Raw genomic sequence first — 19,599 nt, forward strand, 5'->3', positions numbered from 1 at the left:
GCCTCTTTCTTCTAATGTTGCTGCGCGCAGCTGGAAGGAGAGAGGGAAAAGTAACCCGTGCTCCAGATTCCCTTACCAACCGCCCCAGGGCCCTGAAGCCTCTTCTGGTTGCCCTTGGACTACGCATTGTGGCTTCACGGCCACCCACGTGGAAGGGCAGTAATAGGCACTAGTCCCAGGGCCGAACCAGGCTGGGAAGTTTCCTAGAGGTGTCCTTAGCCCGGGCCCCAGGGAGGCAGCAGCCTTCCCTGAGAGGAGGGCCTGTCCGGCGTATTGGACCCTCTGCTCTCCTTAGAAGGGCCTGGCCTACAACTGTCACCCGTCTCTTCTTCCTCCCAGAGGTGGTTGCGGCAGGGGGACAGGCCTTTCTGACCTTGGCAACACCTCTGGTGTAGATGGCTCCTCATCCACATCACCCACGGACTGGCCTCCCACATGCGGAGTGGAGCGCGGAGGACGTGCCTTTGTGGCGGGCGGGTCCCACAGCTGAGCTCCTCCGGCGAGGGTGGCGGCCACCGGCCGGACTCCCCTCTGGAGCCTCGCCAGGCCAAGGGCCGCGCCGCGCTCCGTGTGCCCGCTGCGCTCGCGGCGCTGCTGCTCGCTGGCACTCCCCGAGCTGCTTCGGAGAGGGGCGGAGGGTGGCCGAGACCCGCTGGGCCGCGGCCCGGCCCGGCCCCGGAGCGGCTCCCTCGGCGACCGGCCGCTGCCGCCGGTACCGCGCGTTTGAGCCTCCCGCCGTTGCCCCGGCAACGCCCAGACCTCGCCAACGGCTCTCGCGAGATCTGAGGGGCTCCCGCTCGGCTGTGTTCGGCTCTGCTCGGCCCCGTTCGGCCCCGCTCGGCCCCGCTCGGTTCCTCTCGGCTCTCTTCGGCCGCGTTCGTCTCCGCTCTATCTCGCTCGGTTCCTCTCGGCTCTGCTCGGTCCCGCTCGCTTCCTCTCCGATCCGCTCGGCTCTGTTCGGCCCCGGTCGGCTCTGTTCGGACCGGCTCGGCTCGGCTCGGCTCGGCTCGGCTCGGCTCGGCTCGGCCGGAGCAGCGGCAGAGCCGGCAGCAGGACAAGCGGCACCGGGCAGATGGGCTCCCCCCTTCTAGGGGGGGCAGGAGCACAAAAACGTCCTGCGCTAAGAGGAGAAGCGGAGACGCCTCTTCCCATCCCGACTTCTCTCGCCAAGGAGCTCTCTGCCCCCATCGCGCTGACTGCAGCAGCCGGGAGCATCGGGCTCCAGAGCCACCAGTGCCACCAGTACGGCACCAGTGCCGCCAGCCGCCGGGAGGGTCTGGCTTTTCCAGCCCTGACGGGACGCCAAGGAGAAGAGAGGGAAGAGTTCCCCCGGGAAACAGCCCGGCTTGCTCGTTTCTGCTCCTCCTTTCCCAAGTACCTTTCCCTTTCCTTTTAGAAGGCGGCCAAATCTGCCCCAGTCTTCACCTTTTTAGTGCTGTGAAGCAGAGTCCCGGCTAATACTGGAAACCTCTGCTGCTTCCTGGGGGGAAAGCGTGTTTTCTGCCAGGGGAAGGCTCAGTAAAGTAACGCGCAGTTCCGAGTCGATGCTTGTTTTATTAGAACCTCATCTAAGAACTTTTCCACGTGACATTCCCGATGTATGACACTCGAGGATCACAATCTTAAAGCTTGTTGCTCTTTTTCCAAAAACTCTAGGCTGTGAAGAAAAGGACATTCTAACCCAACATCTTCAGGATGTTGAGTTGAGAAGGTAAACAAAACAGACTTTCCGTTAAAGCGTTTAATAGGTAAGACAAGCAATGTGAAAAGCTGAATTACACGAGAAGCAATACCACCTGACACTCACACTACAAGGTGACCTTTCCACCACAATCAGGACTTCCAGGTCAGTTCTTCCCACCAAAAAGATGCTGTAGTGGCGAAAAGATCATGCTGGGGAAGCAACAACAACAAGAGCACGTTATACTTCAAAGGCTTCTCTGAGAGTTGTACTAACAAGGTCATTTCTGTCCACTAGAAAGACACAGCCCCAGCGCAAAAGAAATCAGAGGAAGACTGAAAAAATAGAGGAAACATAAAGAATAATTTGGCCACAAGGGTCTGGGCTCAGTAGTCAAAGGGACTGGCTACGTTAGGATTAAGAAGGACTTTTACTCCTTCCGAAACTAAGTCACCTATCAGTCACTGCCGATGGTCCACGTGTGCTGCACAGGGAACGCACCGCTCCCGCGGGATACAGCTCCACGGCTTCAGAGCGCTCCTTTGGCCAGCAGCGCCCAGCAACACTTTGCGCCGTTACTTTAGTTTGCGTTTCAAATGGTGTCTTTGAGAGTCAAGGTGGCCAAAGCCACAGTGGCTGAGCGGCCAAATAAAGGTCCTGCTTTATTTGGACCTGAAGGTCCATCCCGGGAAGGCCCTGTTAGAAGGGGGAGCGTTGAAGTCCTTTAGGAATGGGGCTGGAGATGGCTCTCCTCAGCTGATGAAAGCCCCGTTGGGTGGGGGCTGGGACTGGGGGCAGGAACCCTCCCGTGGCCGGGGGGGTGGTTCCCAAAGACAGCTCAGAAGAGGAACATTGACTGGGAACGTTGCCCCTGACCACAGGACATCCCTGAATGTTTCGTTGCCCTGGGAGACTTTGGTTTAACCCCAGAAAAGGCGTCTCCGTTCTTCAGGATCCCGCAGAATCGCCTGAACCGCCCCAATCAGGCCCAGCCTCCCCCACAGGCTCGGACACAGCCAGGCCTGCACCTGCTCAGAGCTGCGGTGTTAGTACCTTCTCCAGAACGTTGAGACACCTTTTCCTTTGGACTCCGCGCTTCCCTTGTTCGCCGTTGGGTCCGTTGGCTGCAGCAGCTGCACCGTGCCTTCAGCCTGACTGGCTGCTGTTCTTCGTTCGAGGTCAGATTCCCCAGATCCCCCTGCAAGGAACGGCAGAAGAACGAACCACAAGCTGGCTCTCTCCACGCTCCCTGCGTACCAACGGCACACCCCGATACTGAGGGGGGGGTCCGGGCTCCGATGGCCGTGACGTTGGAAGGTGTCACGGCCATCCCCACGCAGACTGGCTTGGACATGGGCTCCCATCTCCCAGCCCGGCTCCCAAAGAGCCGCGTGGCCTCGCTCTGTGGCTGGGAGCGTGTTCCGCGGGGAGGGAGTCTCAGCCAAAATCCCTGCTGACCTACCGCTTCACGGTGGGTCTAATGCCTCATCTCGCCTGCTGGAAAATGCCAAACGTGCTTTTTAAAGGAAAACTCACACCAACGTAATCCTCGCAGCTTTGGAGGGAATCGGCCGGTTTGAATGGGACAATGCACAAACTCCTTACTTACAGAAAAGCGCTTGGTTACGGCCCACGCCAAGGGATGCTGGACTAAACTCACGCTCCTTTGCTTTGGAGGAATTCTGAAAGGAAAAGGAACCCAAGAACCATTACACCATGTCAAATTCCATCGGGCAGGAGATTTTTGCTTGTTCGCTCGCTGTAAGAACTAAAAGGCAAGGTCTACGCTCTTGTTCTGCCATTTGAATTTCTTTTCCTGCCACTACGAGGACTTTCTTCACCTATATATTTCCGCCTCTCCCTCCTCAGGACATTCGCACGCCCAACCTAAAGCTGTAATTCATTGAGTGGACTTTAACATAGCAGATAGGGAAAGAATAACAGCAGCTGTGGCACAGGCAGAGATTTTTAAAAAAGCACGAAGAGAGGTGCTGTGGGAAATAACAGCCACTGGACAATACAGGCCCCTGAACATCAGGCCTGCGAAGACACAGTCATAGGAAACAGAGTAACAGGGAAGGGACAAAAGCGAACAGCCACGGAAGCACGAGGTGAGCCAGGAATACCCAGGAGGAAGGCTATCAGCGAGACGAAGGAGCACAGACAACAAAATCAGCACGTAAGCTTCTTGAGGAGAGGATAAACCAGCTTTGTCACAGAGAGAGGAGAAGAGAAGAGGAGATCCGCTCCCCGATGGCGTTTCTCTTGCACTCAGCTCAGGCTGATGCAAAATTCCAAACTGTAGGTGGCCTGAGGTCTTTGCAGTTCAGTCTCGGAGCATTAACTAAGTCAGGAAAATTATCTGCAGTGACAGTCCGAGCGTCTCTCAGTTCTCTTTTCTCCTCCTTTGGCTGCTGGTGCACGCGCTAAGTGGAAAGCTGCGCAGGCTCAGCACCGCGCATCCTGACCAGACAGCCTGCTGGCGAGATCGCAGGCCGAGAAGGTATTTGGATGGGAGCTGGAAATGCCATCTCTGTCCCAGCCGTGTGACGGCGGCACTTCCACACTCCTCCTTCTGGATCGAGTGCCCGTCTTGTAACATCAGTCCTATGGGCACTAAGTAGACGGATTTCCTTCCTGTGTAACGAGACCCTTCCCTTTTTGAGATGCGTTCTGAAGCACCAGGTGGATCTGGATCCAAGGCCATGCGCTGCTGATAAAGGGAACAAGAGCCCTAGAGGAATGATCAGAAGAAGCCTGGGGAAGTACAGGGGCTACGGATACGTTTTTTCCTAAGCCTAATTTTTCTTCTGATCCTGAATACCAGAAGAAAGCAAATGGAAAGCAAATCAAACGGAAAGCAGGTCACAGAAGCACCTGGCGCTGATCTCCTAAAAAAACGCACTGAGGGAGAGACCATCTGCCCGTGATTTCAGGCGATGCTCGTGACACCTGCTCTGGTATTCATAAACACAACAGCTGGTGTCCGGACGTCCCTCTCAGTGCAACAGTGCTCTGACTCGTGCAGATTTCAGGTGCGAGTCGTGGTGGCACAAGCACCCGTTCCAGAGAAGGTTCTTCTCACCTGAATTGGTATTTGCTGAGAAGACGAGTCATTCCTCATGTCCTGGTTCCGACGGGGATAGGGTTAATTCTCCCCGGGCTCCGGCAGGGACACAGGTGTTCCATCCCATGGGAGCAATGCCCAGTCTGCAGCCAGCAGCTGCCGGGGAGGGGGCGGGAAGTCGCCGCTTGGGAGCGGGCTGGGGTGTCCCGGGACCGGTCGGTGAGCGGTGGAAAAGCTTATGTCATCTCCCGGGAAAACTCATCACTTGGCCAAGATTGACGAGCAGGAATAACAAATGCCTCAATGCAGGCGAAAAGGGAAAAACAAACTACCCGAAGGCATTTTTATACTTGCCACTTTAAGAATCTAGGACTAAACAGATGCTGTTGTCTCGTTCTGAATATTCCGTCGCTTACCGTTTCACATCCCTGCTTTGCTTTACTCCGACAGTCACCGTGCCTGGCTCCAGTCCTAAAAAGAAGTCAAAGGAGGAAGAACTGAGGTTACAAAACGTCACAAAAAGGAAGCAAACTTGTCAACGGCTACTCCAACTATTTAATTAGATATCAGGGTTTTGGTACCTCTAGACAAGAAGACAGATACCCTTAATCTGTCTTGGTCCTCATGCTTCAAAGTCTCCTTTCAAAAATGAAACTAGGCACTCCTTCCAGTGTCAGGCTTTCTGCTTTTCTAGTAAAACCAACGAGCAGTTCAAGAGGAAAAAGAAGCGTTACATGACACGGAGAGTGGGATGAGCAGCAGGTTGAGAAAGGCCGCAAATCCTACAAGGTTACTGACACCAAGAGAAGGGCAGGGAGCAGAGAACCGCAGAAGCTCGTACAAGACTCGGTCATGGAGCAATGAGATGGCAGCGGAAACTCTGTGCAGAGAGGTACCAAGTGACGCACGTGGGGAAAACCAGCCCTGGATTCACACACAACATTGTGCCGATCGGTATCACCGGGGAGGGACACCTGGAGATTCTGAGAGCTCAACGCTCAATAGCACCCCAGGAAAACTCAAATACAAATCCCCCGTGAGGAATTATGAGCAAAAAACCTTGTCCAAACCAAAAAAAAAGACCAAGAGGTGGCCTGAGTAAAGCAGGCAAACTCCTTCCCAGGGCGACTGCTGAGACTGAACGAGCTCTTCAGTCTAACAGAGCGACTGGAAAAAAGTGATAGAGGGCTCGAAGCTGATGCCTCACCTCGCCAATTTAATTATGAAATCAAGAATACACTTTAAAATGATTTACTGGAATACGTAACTTCAGGGGCAAGACTCAGGACTAAGAGGGAGCTGCCAGACCGCATCACGACAGAGCCCTTTCTGGCCTCGTATTTTATGCATCTACAACTCACGTCTTGGCCAAAAGAGATCAGAATGTATTCTGGATCCTGGTCTCATTCTTCACTCGTTTCCAGCGGTTTTATTGTGACTAGGAACTGACGGGGGGGAGGGAAACTAAAGGACTACATTTATACGAGCAGGAAAAGAACCGGCTTCGGACTTCTCCCGTTATAATCTCGACATGAAATCCATCTGGGGAGCGGGTAGAATCTAAGGCAAAAAAGGAGATGATCTGACATGGTCTGTACATCGCCACGGAAGGGGAAGGTGAGCATCGACACCTCCCATCACAATGCTGCACCTGGGACTCTCTGCAGATACCTGCGAACACTGAGTACAGACACAAATTGTCTTTTTGTCAAACGCGACACTCTACGAAAGAAAGAAGGCGGCCAGACTATAACTAACAACGGCCTGCCTCGGAAAGGGAATCAAGAACGAAGCGTGAAGGGAGCCGCCATAACCAGCACTGCACCCTCGCGCTGAAGGCGGCCAACAGGCCCCTGAGGTGCATTAGGAGGCGTTTTGCCAGCAGCTCGAGGGAGGTGATCCTTCCCCTCTGCTCAGGGCTGCTGAGGGCTGGGTGCTGCTCCGTCCAGACTGGGCTCCCTGGGACAAGACGGGGACTCGCCGGGGGGAGCCCAGCAAAGGGCCACAAAGATGATGAAGGGACTGGAGCACTGTTCCGATGTGGAGAGGCTGGGAGAGCTGGGACTGTTCAGCCTGGAGATGGCTCAGGGGGGCTCTTACCAACGCACACCTGATGGGAGGGAAGGAAGAAGAGGGAGCCGCGCTGTCCACCTGAGGGGGGCACGTCCTGGGCAACCTGCTCTGGGTGACCCGGCCTGAGCAGGAGGGGTTGGACTCAGTGATATCAAAGGTGCCGTGCAACCTCAACGATTCCGTGAAAGCCACAGAGAGGGATCTCGGCCTCAAGACGAGCGGCAGCATTCACCAGCCGACCCAGAGGAACAGGCTGGTGTGCAGCTAGAAAGCTGCTCCCGGCCCTTCCCGTCCACCCCGGGCTCAGGTGTGCAACCCTGCTTTGTCTCGCTGCTGAGGTCCCATCCCGCTGCGACTCTCCAGAGAATGTGGACACAAAGGAGATAAACGGGGAGACCTCTAGTTAATGGCACGGGAACCTGAAAGCATAGGATAACTTTCTGCAAACATGGGCGATGCTGCTTAGGTTCTGTCACCTACGGAAAAGAAGGAAGAAGACAAATGGGGCAAAGGATTATATAGGGATGAAATTGGAGGAAGGTACAAGAGACGTTAAAAACACTGGTATGTGCCCTGGAGGACTATTTGGTAGTCAACTCACCTGTCCGTACCCAACGGTGGGCGTGAGGTCTCTGCTCCGACTTCCACTCTCCTCCTCTTCACCGCTTCTTCCGCTGCAGGACTTTCGGACGCTTCATTGCTTCTCTTGACCTTCAAAACATTGCAAACTTCGTATTGATAAAATTCGATTTTGACTTTTCTATTTTAGAACAAAATTCAGAGTTAATATACATTCATCTTTCGCAAAATCGTTCGTCTTTATACAACAAAAACCGAAAAATGCTTGAGGAAGAAGAGATCAGCTGCCTTATTCAAACAGAAGACGAGCACTGAGAGGCCATCCAGAGAATTATGCTCAACCGCTTTCACCACGAAATACTGCTTGCCATCTTCAGAGGAGGGCCACGGAATGCCATTAGCAGGAATGTAATGCTGGCAGAGAGAGCGGGAGTTTCTTCCGGGCCATTTGGACAGGAACCCTTCACTAATTCACTCCAGTTTTAGTCACTTACCCGTATCGAAAACAAACCTACCCTGAGCTCTCATTCAACAAAAACTTTCCAAAGAAGCTTAACTTTGTTGTTTACGACACACACAGCACCTCGGAAACTACCTCCTGATTCAGCCATATCGACCCCATCCTACAGACTCTCCCGCTGAAGAGACCGGTTGACAGCTCAGCTCAGACTTGTAGAAAACACACTGAACCGAAGCCAGCAGGGCTCCTCAGGCAGGACTCCGTTCAAAGGCCGATGGAACCAACAGGACCATTTCTCCCAGCTTGGGTGGTTACGGGGGAGAATTCAGTGCCACCTTACGGTGCCTGATGGACAGCCAGAAACAGGAGAACTACAGCATTGCCGAGAGCTATGTTCTGCTTCTTCAGACTATTTAGTATATAACTTAAACCACAAACAACAAACCAAAAACAGGTACAAAACTTACAAGCGCATCACTGCCCTCGTTTCCTTCTTTACCTGTAACAGACGTATCACAAAATTTGGTGAATATTTGGTGACTGGACTGTCTTTAAGCAACTTAAAAGTATATTTTTGCATTGCACCTCACTTCCGGAGAACAAGACAAACTCCTCAGAAACCATGTTGGACTTGCATATGATACGTTGAAACCGAAAAACGGCAAATGCAGCTCTTTCAGAACTAGAATTCCTGCGAGGAATACCCGTGTCGATGGGATGGGGACAACTGCTTCTCTTGAAGCGTCAAAGGAGTCTTCAGAAGAGAAGAGGGAACATTTGCCAATCACACAAGAGACGTTATTACCAGAATTACTGTAATAATTTAGAAAAACAAATGCATTCTTTCTTTGGGACAACAGAAACAAAGAGTGTGGAGTTCAATGTCAACAAACGTCATCAAGCACAAGGAGGCAAAACACAGGTTCCATCTACACGTGCTGGCTCCAGCCGAGCTACCGACATTAAAGAACGAAGGTCGGGAGCCGCTGGGCGCTGCTTCATCCACATACTAGCTGAAGAGTCAGCAGGGCTTGGGAAGGCAAAGGGAGAGTCAGGAAATGTCAGGAACGCAATACAGGACACGAGAGAACACACTGTTCCGCTCTATTTCAAATCCACGGTACGGCCGTGCTGCGTGCAGTTTTGCTCCCTCCAATTCAAAGACACGGTAGGTGAAAGGAAAGGGAAAAGCGAGACACAGATGAGAGATGTTTCCAGAAATGATGCAAACGTAACCATAGTGACTTACCACAAGATACGTTCTGCTGAAATGAGTTGAGTTCTAGATAGACAGTGCAAATGTAGGGATAAGGCACGAGAAGGACGTTCTCATGTTTGAATCTCATCTCCGATAATCTCTCCCATTTATTCAGATCTGCGAACGATGATAAGAACAGAGCACTAACATTCCAAAGGAGCAGGCATCCTGACAACGTCTCCTTGGAAAGCTGCAAAAGTCACACCACAGGGCACATGTGCCGAAGGCAGCAAATACAATCTGGCGGTAGGAACCGCGGGAAACACCACGAGCGACACCTTACAAGAAACACTTGTCCAGGTGATCCTCTCCCAGAGCTCGCACAGCTGGGGAGTAACTAAGAGCTACGCTCCAGCGAGGAGCCCGACACCCAGACTGCAGGACACCTCATCACGCCAGGCCTCTGAGCTGGCACTTCTCACTAGGGCCCAGCGCTGGCTGCGCGTGGGCATGGACTGCCAAGTTCTGGAAACACAAGCCCACGAGCCAAACCCTCCTCGAGCATGCAGGCAAGACTGGCTGAGCTCTAGCCACGCAAACCAACAACCCCAACATTTGTTTGGGCGCTTCCTGTCTGACGATGCTCTTGGCCGCTTTCTCTTCCTGGCAGGAACAGGAATAAGTTGCTCTCCTACGTACCAGCTTCTGACAGAGAGCGAGGACGACCTCCTCCTTGCCTGCTACTACGAGGTGCGGCAATAGCGCGCTCTTCCAAGACTGGAAGGGAACGCCTTGGAGGAGGAAACACCTGGATGTCCATTACTCCTGGGCACCCAGAACCACAGGAGGGGATGCCAAAGGGCCTGATCCGATGCCCAAACTGACACACCTCAGGACTGAAAAGGCTTCTCATTCGACCAATTTACTTTTCTCTTCAACAAGAGCCTCAGCAGAGTAACTGCTTTTGAACCCTTTACACTACGGCACCTACAATATTTAATCCTAAGGTACCTTAAGAGAAAACTACCGCGGTCTTCTCTACGAGTGGCCAACGTTGCTGAGCCTGCAGGGAGCATCTGACGTTTGTCAGCCTTTTTATGCACTAGCTTTGCTTGCAATCGCATTAGGTGGGCTTCCTGGGACTTTATCAATACACATGCATTTTCTCTGGCTAAATCTGATTCGGAATGCAGGGGCGTTCATCTGAAATCCCCGCAAAACTCTCTTTTCACATCAGTTCTCTGGTGAAGGCAACAACTGAGGAGGACCTTCAGCTAAGGTAAAACTGCAAAGCTCAAAGGAGTCGTACTCCAGCTAAAGCTCTGCACGCCACTGGACACGAAGGTCGAATTACACAGTGCCCAACAGAGACAACTCATTGAACCTCTTCTTTTACGAACAGGAAAGAAAGGATACACGGAAAGACAGTGAAGTGGTCTGTAGAAAATGGATGTAAATCATCAAGATTTCCAAGGATTACTCGAATCGCTTCCTGGGGAGGCCAAAAAAAGAAACGAGAGAAGAATATTAACAATACAGCCACAATTCGACTGTGAAGTACAGTTTCAAGGCACGGAAAAAATTTACAATTACTTTACAGCTTGCACGAATCAGGGAAGAGCAGGTTCTAGCTATTTTGCTTTTCCTCCTCCCCTTCTTCTCCCCACTCCCTCCCATCACCCAGAGTGCGCTGCACTCACAGGCTCATAGAAACTGAAGTGAATTAATATCGTAGTCTTGAGCTAACGCAGAAGCATCGCTATGGACAACGGAGGCGTGCTTTTAAATTTAAGAAATTCTGCATTTCAGAATTCTCCTTTTTGCCAGCAAAACACATGCAGCGTTGACCTCTTTCAAAAGTGAACATATTCCTCTTTTTCTGAATATTGACCAAGTTCAGTTACAGAGGAACTGCAATTCAGCCCCAGCTAACTCCTGCTTTACCATCGGGAAACTTTTTCTAGTAATACCTTTCAGTATTTTCAAAAGCAAAAAAGACCAAAATAATCAAATGATTATTTTCTGCATCAATTAAAATCAGCATATTTTCATCCATAATATTTATAATGCTATTACTCTACTCTGAAGGGGTTTTTTTAAAGTAAGTAATGGGAGCATTTCTGAGCAGGCAGGATATTTGACTCATTGTCTCGGGAACGGCAGGAGGTTTCTTCTGTCTCAGGAAGAAGACGACAACAACAGAGCTCATCAGCGGTCACCAAGCTCGGTCACAAAGTACTGGCATCATCAACAGAACGTCCACTGCTCCCACCAGCTCCTCAGCTGCGAGGAAAGCGCGTGCAATTGAGCCTTAGATCAGCTGCTGCCCCGCTGGCTCACCAGTACCACCACAGCTCCTGAACAAAGGGGAGGGTGCCGCAGCTCGTCAGGCCTGAGCACTTCAAAGCACTGCTCAGGTCTGGGGCTGAAGTTTCACGTATCCAGTTTTAACAGTCGGTCGCTTCTTGGAAATACTTCAAATAAAACCATTACTCTTCTACGCTAACGCTGCCTGTTGGTGACGGCTTCTCATTTGCCACATTTTTTCACCCTCGTGCTCTCCAGGGAAGTTCCCCATCGCTCTCACTCGAAACGCTGCATTGGACAAAATGTCCTCAGTCCCGTAACAAACAAAACATTTGCTCAGCTTAACGTGCAGACAAAGTGCCAGGGACCTGCTTCCTCTCCTACCTCTAACTCCTTGACAGCACTTCCAGCGTTGAGATCAGGAGCACTGTGAAACAAACAGAGACAGTTCATCCCAGCCTCATCAAAGAGCAACGCAGCTGCATTCGTTGGAAGAGTTTAAACATCCACAAATCATCATTCCCACTGCACACAGAAAATACTTAGCAGGCAGATGAACTCCTGATTTACTGTTTGTAAAAAACATCTGGTATTCCACAAGGACTGTTTCTTTTCAATTTTCTGCCCCTTTGCGTTTTGCGTGAGGATACAATGGACGGGAGATCAGATCTTTTCAGGTGATCCTCAGGAACCTCTAGGACTGGGGTTTTGACAAGGCGCCCTCAAACCAGCACCTCTGTCTTCCAGCCGATGGCGATGCCAGTCCCCGCAACGGACTAAAAGCAGGAACCAGCAGGACACATCTCTGAATCCCCTCCACGGCGCAAACCTGCAGAGGAACGGGCCTTCACAGCATTGGACCTAAGCCCTGCGATGCTGGGAGCTGTGTACTGCCTGCATCAAGCTGTCTCCTGCTTTTCTCAGCCAGCTTCTCAAAGCTGTTTGCGGCTAGGTGTCGGCCAACAATCAAATGCAGAGGGAGAGAGGTCCCAAAGAAAATCCGAACCCATTAAAAAGTAAAGAAATCACATAACTGTTGCTTGGAAGTAAGTAAATACAGTGGAGCGTAAGGAATTATGGCACACGAGTGCTCCCTGGTACGTGCTCTGGGAGGCAGCCATTCTCCTATCCTCCACATTCAGGGTCCCCAGCCCTGAACCTTCTGACTGCCCCAGGATCTTCTGAACGCTACACGACACCACAACACACCTTCCTCTCCAAAATCAACACGGAGAACTAAACGAGGAAGGTTAATCCTCCTGGATCCGACACTATTGCAGCAAAATGCTCAAGCAAAGCTAAAGAAACGACTGCGTTTCAACTCATCCCAAAATAAAGTCATGCAACAGAATTTCAAAGAGCCAGCCTACAAAGGAAAAAGGAGACAAGTGTGGCACAAGATCGGAGGTAGCTTCAGGTCTGGAGACAGACCAGGTGGCACGATGTTCATAGCACACGCTCCTCCATCCTGCTGCAGCCAACAACAGCCACCTCCCGAGCGAACCCAGGCTCTGGCAATGGCTGCGCGCGTCTGATTGCAAAAGGAAATCCACGCACACTCATGAAACCACCCTCGAGGCAGGTGCTCGAGTCATTGCCTGTGGCATTTCAGCCCTGCTGCAACCTCACGGCCATGACAAGGGGGGTTTGGGGACGGCACGGTGCTGTTCTTTTTCTCTGACGCAGGGATACTCGCTGGCTCAAAAGGATCTCAGTTCTAGTTCCTGCACGGTTGCCACTGTCTCAAGAGAGAGTTAACTCAACAGTCTGTAAGACCTTCCAAAAGCCTCTGAGGGCACCAGCCTCCAACTGCTGTCTGCTGATGACCACAGCCCTGCAGGATGTACACGGGGAGCCACATTATGCTGAGCCACTGCTTTGGGCTGCTTTTATTTGGGAATACTATTGTTCTTAACGATTAATCAGAGGCTGAGACAGCAACAACTCATCAAGTTTCAGACCAAGTTTGAGCTCTACAGAACACTCCTTCAGCAGGACACAATCTAGAAGCACTTGCTTTGGAATACCAGCCTTAAACCCGAGCAGCTCCAGTTCCTTTTCCAGAGTAGCTCAAACACCTGTGACTATTACGGAGCGCAGCCTCCACGATTCTGAGTCCCCTCTCAAACGAAAAGCTCCAGAGCTCCTTGAGGAAGCTGGTCAAGGTTTTGCCCACTCACAAAAGCACTTGCCATCATCTCTGTGTGTCTGACCAGCAGGCACAAGAAGGTTCCTCCAGGGCAATACCCTCGGGGAAAGTCTTTTTTTCACCTCTACAAGATCATCCTCTTGACTTGTCTGACATCTTCCCCACGTGGTGGGGATCTGACCCAGCACCCTGTGCTTTAGTTACCAACTGACCAAAGGGATATCCCACAGCACAGGACGTCACGCTTAGCAATAAAACCAGGGAAAGAAGGAGGAAGGGGGGACGCTCAGCGTTATGGTGTTTGTCTTCCCAAGCAACTCTTAGGTGTGATGGAGCCCGGCTTTCCTGGAGATTAAACACCCGCCCGCCGATGGCAAGCAGAGAACGAATTCCTGATTTTGCTTTGTTTGCACGCACGGCTTTTGCTTTACTAATTAAAGTCTTTATCTCAACCCACTTTATCCTTACTTCTACCCCTCCGATTCTCTCCCTCACCCCACTGCGGGGCACCGAGTGAGCGGCTGTGTGGGGCTTCCTTGTCAGCTGGGACTAAAGCACTACAAAGACTCTAGGGCTTTTCAGGTAAACACAGAATCACAAAACGCTGTCGGTAAAAACAGCCTCTCTGTCCACTGAAGCACAAAACCCACACGTGGCAGTGAAACAGGAGCGTTTTTTACAGCTCAAATTACTCTCTTGAGCCAATGCTCAGCCTGTGCAAGCCCAGCAGCAACTTTTAAGTGACCACTTTCGGGGTCAGTGAAAGAAGGCAGGAAAGGAGGAGCCCCCAGACCTGAGTTTAGTGTCTCATACTCACTCACTGCTACCCGCAGCCGCCAAACCGCGGGGTGACTTTGCAGCTTTAACACGCTTACCTGCTGAAGTTGCCATACCGGATTTTAAATTTGTACACAAGCCCGCCTGCATGAAGGAACCTTGTTTCAGGCAACGGGTAGGTAAACGGTTTCAGCGACATCTTTCTTTCTCCCAGGATACAGCCTAGGGGAGCAGGAGAGTCAAAGGTCAATGGCTAAAACCCTCCACCAGATCTCACTCTGTCCTATGAGAAGAAGGGATGGCGCGCAGTGTTTCCTCGAGAGGCCATCTGCCGAGAGAACAGGCTTCCCACCCGCGTCTCCTACCAGTCCGACAATCGCCGATTCGGGCATTCCAATAAAGCAGGGTGGGTTTGGGCAGGCTTCGAGGACGGGCTTGCAGCAGACAGCCACCCGCCTCCAGCTGCGCTGCTCGGGCGGTGTCCCCACCAACGGCCCCGAGGCCGTACGGGCCCCTTGCCCCGGGGGAAGGCAACAAGGCCCGGGCAGGGCCGTGTGGCAGCCCGGGACCGACCCCGGCCCTGAGGGACCCCCGGCGGCGGCGGCGGCCCCCGCAGCCCCTGCGGGTGCGGCCCGGAGAAACGCGTCCCCCCCGCCGCCCCCCGGCCTCTGCCGGACGCCAGCGGCGAGAGGCAGCGCCTGCGGCCCCCGCAGCCCCGGGGCGCAGGGAGGGCCCGGGGCCGACCGGGCACGCCGGGGGAAGGCCGGGCCCCGCCGCGGACGCTGGCGCCGCTCCCCGGCCTGCCCCGGGGGGAGATGTCGCCGCCGCCTCCGCGGCCCCGCTGCCGGCCCCGACGCCCCCGGGCAGCCCCGGCGCTGGCGCCCAGCGGGCGGAGGCCCCGCCGCGCCCGCCCGTGCCTCAGGCGGGGCCGGGCCCGCGGCCGGAGCCGAGCCCAGCCGAGGGCAGCCGGGCGGGGCCGAGCCGGGCCCGTACCCGCTCCCTCCGCTCCGGCCGCCCGCTCTGCACCGGCCGCTGCTGCTGCTGCGCTTCAGAGGTGTAATAAATAGAATCATGTTTGTTAATCAAATCAGGCTTTCTTAAAGGCTGGTGAAAACTTACACTGTTTCGACTCTTCACATACTTGAATCGCAGGCATCCAGCGGGCTGTCTGGGGCACTTTGATACCTCAAGGCCTAAATCACAGGTATCTGGTGTGTTTTAACACTTCAAAGGGAAGAGCTAAGTTGTGAGACAAGCTGAAAAGAGTCTCCCCAAGGACACTGATAAAGATGAGGAGCCTTCAGCCCCACGACCATCAGGAGGCGGGACAAGACCGACCCCCTAGCAACACGTCGCTCAGACACGGAATATACCAGGATTGACACATATACGGGAACCAGAAGAGTATAGAATCAACTACTTTCGGGGAGTGGGTGTGCGCCGTTGGCGGAGCAAAGACTCCCCGGCCGCCCAGCGCTGTTTTGCTTGTTGCCGCTTGCTTAATAAACTAATTCGATTAATTGGACTGGTTCCTGTCAATTATTGGGCCACAATCTATAACAAATTTGGTGCCGTGACTCGGATAGAGGCAATTTGGCTGTAAACCTCACAGGGGGGGCGCCCCGCTGAGTAAGCAGCCCCTGTTGGGGGTTTTTACACCCAAAACCTCTACCGACGAACTCGAAATTCGGCAGTAAGCAAATAAAAGCCGGCAACCCCGTAAACTTTGTGCACGAAGACCCGAACGAAGACTCAGGAGTGAGTAAGTATAGGCCGGTGATCCGTTCGGTTGGGGTTGGGTATCCCGTAGTGTGCCTGTGTGAGACGTCCACTTGAGGACGAAGCAAGTGCGGACCCCTTAGTAGTGCGGTTCCCATCTACCGCGAGGGACTGGGCCACGAACAGGGGGAAAAGATTGTGTGTGTGTGTGAAGGCACTCTGGAAAATGGGACAGAAGAAAAGCAAGCCTTCTGATCCCATGGGTGGGTCGGTGCCTAAGGTTAGGTTACCCCAGATACCGCCAGACAGTTCGTTAGGATTAATGATTAAATATTGGGATGATTACCCTTCTAGGCAGGGTAAGGATAAAGCAAAAATGATACGTTATTGTATGGAAGTTTGGGGTGGGAAACAAATTAGAAGTGACCACCTGTATTGGCCCGTTTTTGGGTCCTTTGAAGATTGGATATGCCAGGCTTTACATATTTATGTTAATTCTAAGGAACCCTTTAGCCTGGAGGAGAGTGAATATGCACACTTGTGGATAAGGTCAGAGACTAGAGTAAATCTATATCACTTGAGAGAGAAGAAACAGGGGGGTAGGAAAAAAAAAAAAACCAATTTGTAGCTAAATCATGGACGGACATTAGAAAGAAGCTGGAGAAAGTGGAGGATTGGCAGGATAGGGGTTTGGATGAATTGTTAAGGGAAGCCCAGAAAGTGTATGTCCGCAGGGAGGAGGAAATACATAAGAGACAAGCCAGAATGTTGGTAGCTGCAGTCAGAGAAGGGCAAAGGACGTCAACCCCTGGAAAAGGGTTTGAAGCTCGCCAGATAAGACAGGAGACCCGAAAACCTTTAAGAGGGAGAGAATGGGAAACTGTGGTTTGTTTTTATTGTGGAGGAAAAGGGCATGTTAAAAAGGACTGCAGAAAGAGAATGATGGATGAGAAAATGTTCAAAGACTAGGGGTGTCAGGGGCTCTATTTGCTGGGAACCCGAGAAAAAAAAAAAAAAAAACCAAAAAAAAAAACAAACCACCAGAGCCCTTGATAAAACTAAAAGTGGGTCCCCAGCAACAAGAAATTGAGTTCCTAGTGGACTCGGGAGCAGAAAGATCTACCGTTCAAAAATTGCCCCAAGGATGTAAAATATCCTCGGCGACTATACAGGTTATTGGAGCAAAAGGAGAACCTTTTGGAATACCCGTAATAAAGGATGTGTTTTTTGAAACCCATTCTAAGGTAGGGGTGGGGTCCCTGCTACTCATGCCTGAAGCAGGCTATAATTTATTGGGCCGAGATTTGATGATTGAATTAGGAATTGGCTTAGAAGTAAAAAATGAAACACTAAAAAAAAAATAAAATTAAACTGTGTCCCTTACGAGTAATAGATGAAGAGAAAATAAATCCTGAAGTCTGGTACACCCCGGAAACAGTAGGTAAGTTAGATATTGAACCCTTTTCAGTAACAATAAGGAACCCAGAAATACCAGTCAGAATAAAACAATACCCCCTTCCTAGAGAAGGGAGACTAGGTTTGAAACCTGAGATCCAAAGATTACTTGAAAAGGGCTTGCTAGAACCCTGTATGTCTCCTTTTAATACTCCCATCCTGCCTGAAAAAAAAAAAAAAAAAAAAAAAAAAAAAAAAGCCGGATGGAAAATATAGGTTAGTACATGACTTACGAGAAATTAACCAGAGAACAATAGCTAGATTCCCGGTGGTGGCGAATCCACACACCCTCCTGAGTCAAATAGGGCCCGATAATCAATGGTATAGTGTAATAGATCTGAAGGATGCATTCTGGGCATGCCCTCTCAAAGAAGATTGCCGAGATTACTTTGCTTTTGAATGGGAAGACCCAGATAACCATCGGAAACAATTACGGTGGACGGTATTGCCCCAAGGGTTTACCGAATCTCCGAACTTGTTCGGACAAGCCTTAGAACAAATCCTGAAGGGGTATGAGTTAAGTGAAGGAGTCACGCTGGTCCAATATGTGGATGATTTGCTCCTAGCTGGTGATAGCGAAGAAAAAGTGAGGCAGGAAAGTATTAAGTTACTCAATTTTTTGAGTTTACAAGGATTGAAGGTATCAAAATCAAAACTACAATTTGTTGAGAAAGAAGTAAAATATCTGGGACACAGACTAAGCAAGGGAACTAAGAAATTAGACCCCGAAAGGGTGAATGGCATATTGTCATTACCGGCTCCTAGAACTAAAAGACAGGTTAGGCAATTATTAGGTCTCTTTGGCTATTGCAGGCAATGGATTGAGAACTATAGCAAAAAGGTGAAGTTCCTCTATACCAAATTAACTAAGGATGGATTATGGAAATGGTCGGAGGATGATGATAAACAATTAGAAACACTAAAAACTGATTTAGTAAATGCCCCGGTTTTGAGCCTGCCAGATGTAAAGAAACCATTTTATCTATTTATCAGTGTTGATGAAGGGACCGCATTTGGGGTATTAGCACAAGAATGGGCAGGAAGAAAGAAACCTGTGGGATACTTATCTAAACTCCTGGACCCTGTAAGTAGGGGTTGGCCTACCTGCCTTCAAGTGGTAGTAGCCGCAGCCCTTTTGGTAGAGGAAGCCCATAAAATTACCTTTGGAGGAGAATTGAGGGTATTATCACCTCACAACATCAGGGGAATTTTGCAACAAAAAGCTGACAAATGGATAACAGATGCCCCGGCTCCTAAAATATAAATGCATCCTAATTTCCTCTCCCAAACTGGAACTCGAGGTAACAAGCGTGCAGAATCCAGCACAGTTTTTGTATGGGGAGCCGAGTGACAAAATAAATCATGATTGTCTTTACAACATTGAGGAGCAAACAAAAATCAGACCAGATTTAGATGAGGAAGAACTTGGAGAAGGAGAAAAGCTATTTGTAGATGGATCATCCCGGGTAGTTGAAGGAAAGAGAAAATCAGCATTTGCAATCATTGATGGGAAAACATTTAGTGTAATAGAATCAGGACCTCTGAGCCCTAGTTGGTCTGCACAGGCTTGTGAACTATATGCTGTATTAAGAGCCTTGCAACTTTTAAAAGGTAAAATTGGAACCATATATACTGATTCAAAATATGCCTTTGGCGTAGTGCATACTTTTGGAAAAATTTGGGAAGAAAGGGGTTTAATAAATTCTCAAGGAAAAGGATTAATACACCAGGAATTAATAATCCAGGTCTTACAAGCATTACGAGGACCAGCGGGAATAGCCGTAGTACATTTAAAAGGACACCAAAAAGGATTAAGCCCATTAGTCAGAGGAAACAATCTTGCTGATCAAGAAGCAAAAAGAGCGGCATTAATGGTGATCCAGACTAAAAGAACTCGGGAGGACTGTATAACTTGTGGAAAGGAATCAGACGAATTCCCATGTTATGAGTGTTGGAAGGATTTTGGAATCGATGCAGTCCCTTGCAGATGTCTAATTTATGATGAGTGTGACAACCCCAAGTATAGCCATTGCCATCTACACGGAAAAATTCACTCAATCCTGAGTTTTACAGTGCAGGAAAAAGATAAGCTGACTCAGATGGGAATCAGGGAGACAGAAAAAGGAAAGTGGAA

The 19,599-nt window shown here is 50.9% G+C and overlaps 1 protein-coding gene and 1 long non-coding RNA gene across 2 annotated transcripts; both read right to left on the bottom strand.

The window, feature by feature from the left end:
- Positions 1–1,536: 1,536 nt before the first annotated feature.
- Positions 1,537–2,871, bottom strand: LOC128917290 (uncharacterized). Its single transcript, XR_008469243.1, has 3 exons — positions 2,735–2,871; positions 1,808–1,893; positions 1,537–1,657 (listed from the first exon to the last, which is right to left on the bottom strand). It is a non-coding gene; the product is annotated as an uncharacterized LOC128917290 (long non-coding RNA).
- A 2,221-nt stretch (positions 2,872–5,092) lies between these two features.
- Positions 5,093–14,561, bottom strand: LOC128917160 (membrane-anchored junction protein-like). Its single transcript, XM_054219804.1, has 7 exons — positions 14,390–14,561; positions 11,750–11,792; positions 10,475–10,550; positions 9,110–9,235; positions 8,328–8,359; positions 7,423–7,532; positions 5,093–5,219 (listed from the first exon to the last, which is right to left on the bottom strand). The coding sequence occupies exons 1-7, from the start codon at positions 14,488–14,490 to the stop codon at positions 5,093–5,095; spliced, it is 615 nt and encodes a 204-aa protein (XP_054075779.1). The 5' UTR covers positions 14,491–14,561.
- Between the last annotated feature and the right edge of the window lie 5,038 nt (positions 14,562–19,599).

The sequence above is a fragment of the Rissa tridactyla genome, chromosome 13 (assembly GCF_028500815.1).
Source record: "Rissa tridactyla isolate bRisTri1 chromosome 13, bRisTri1.patW.cur.20221130, whole genome shotgun sequence".
Lineage (NCBI taxonomy): Eukaryota > Metazoa > Chordata > Aves > Charadriiformes > Laridae > Rissa > Rissa tridactyla.

Bases quoted from the DNA above. Each gene is read 5' to 3' on its own strand.
- LOC128917160 (XM_054219804.1), bottom strand. From the start codon at position 14,490: ATGTCGCTGAAACCGTTTACCTACCCGTTGCCTGAAACAAGGTTCCTT. The intron at 8,360-9,109 runs GTAAGTCACTAT...CGTCTGTTACAG, and splicing joins TCAGCAGAACGTATCTTGTG to GTAAAGAAGGAAACGAGGGC. The intron at 5,220-7,422 runs GTGAGTTGACTA...ACTTCTTTTTAG, and splicing joins CCACCGTTGGGTACGGACAG to GACTGGAGCCAGGCACGGTG.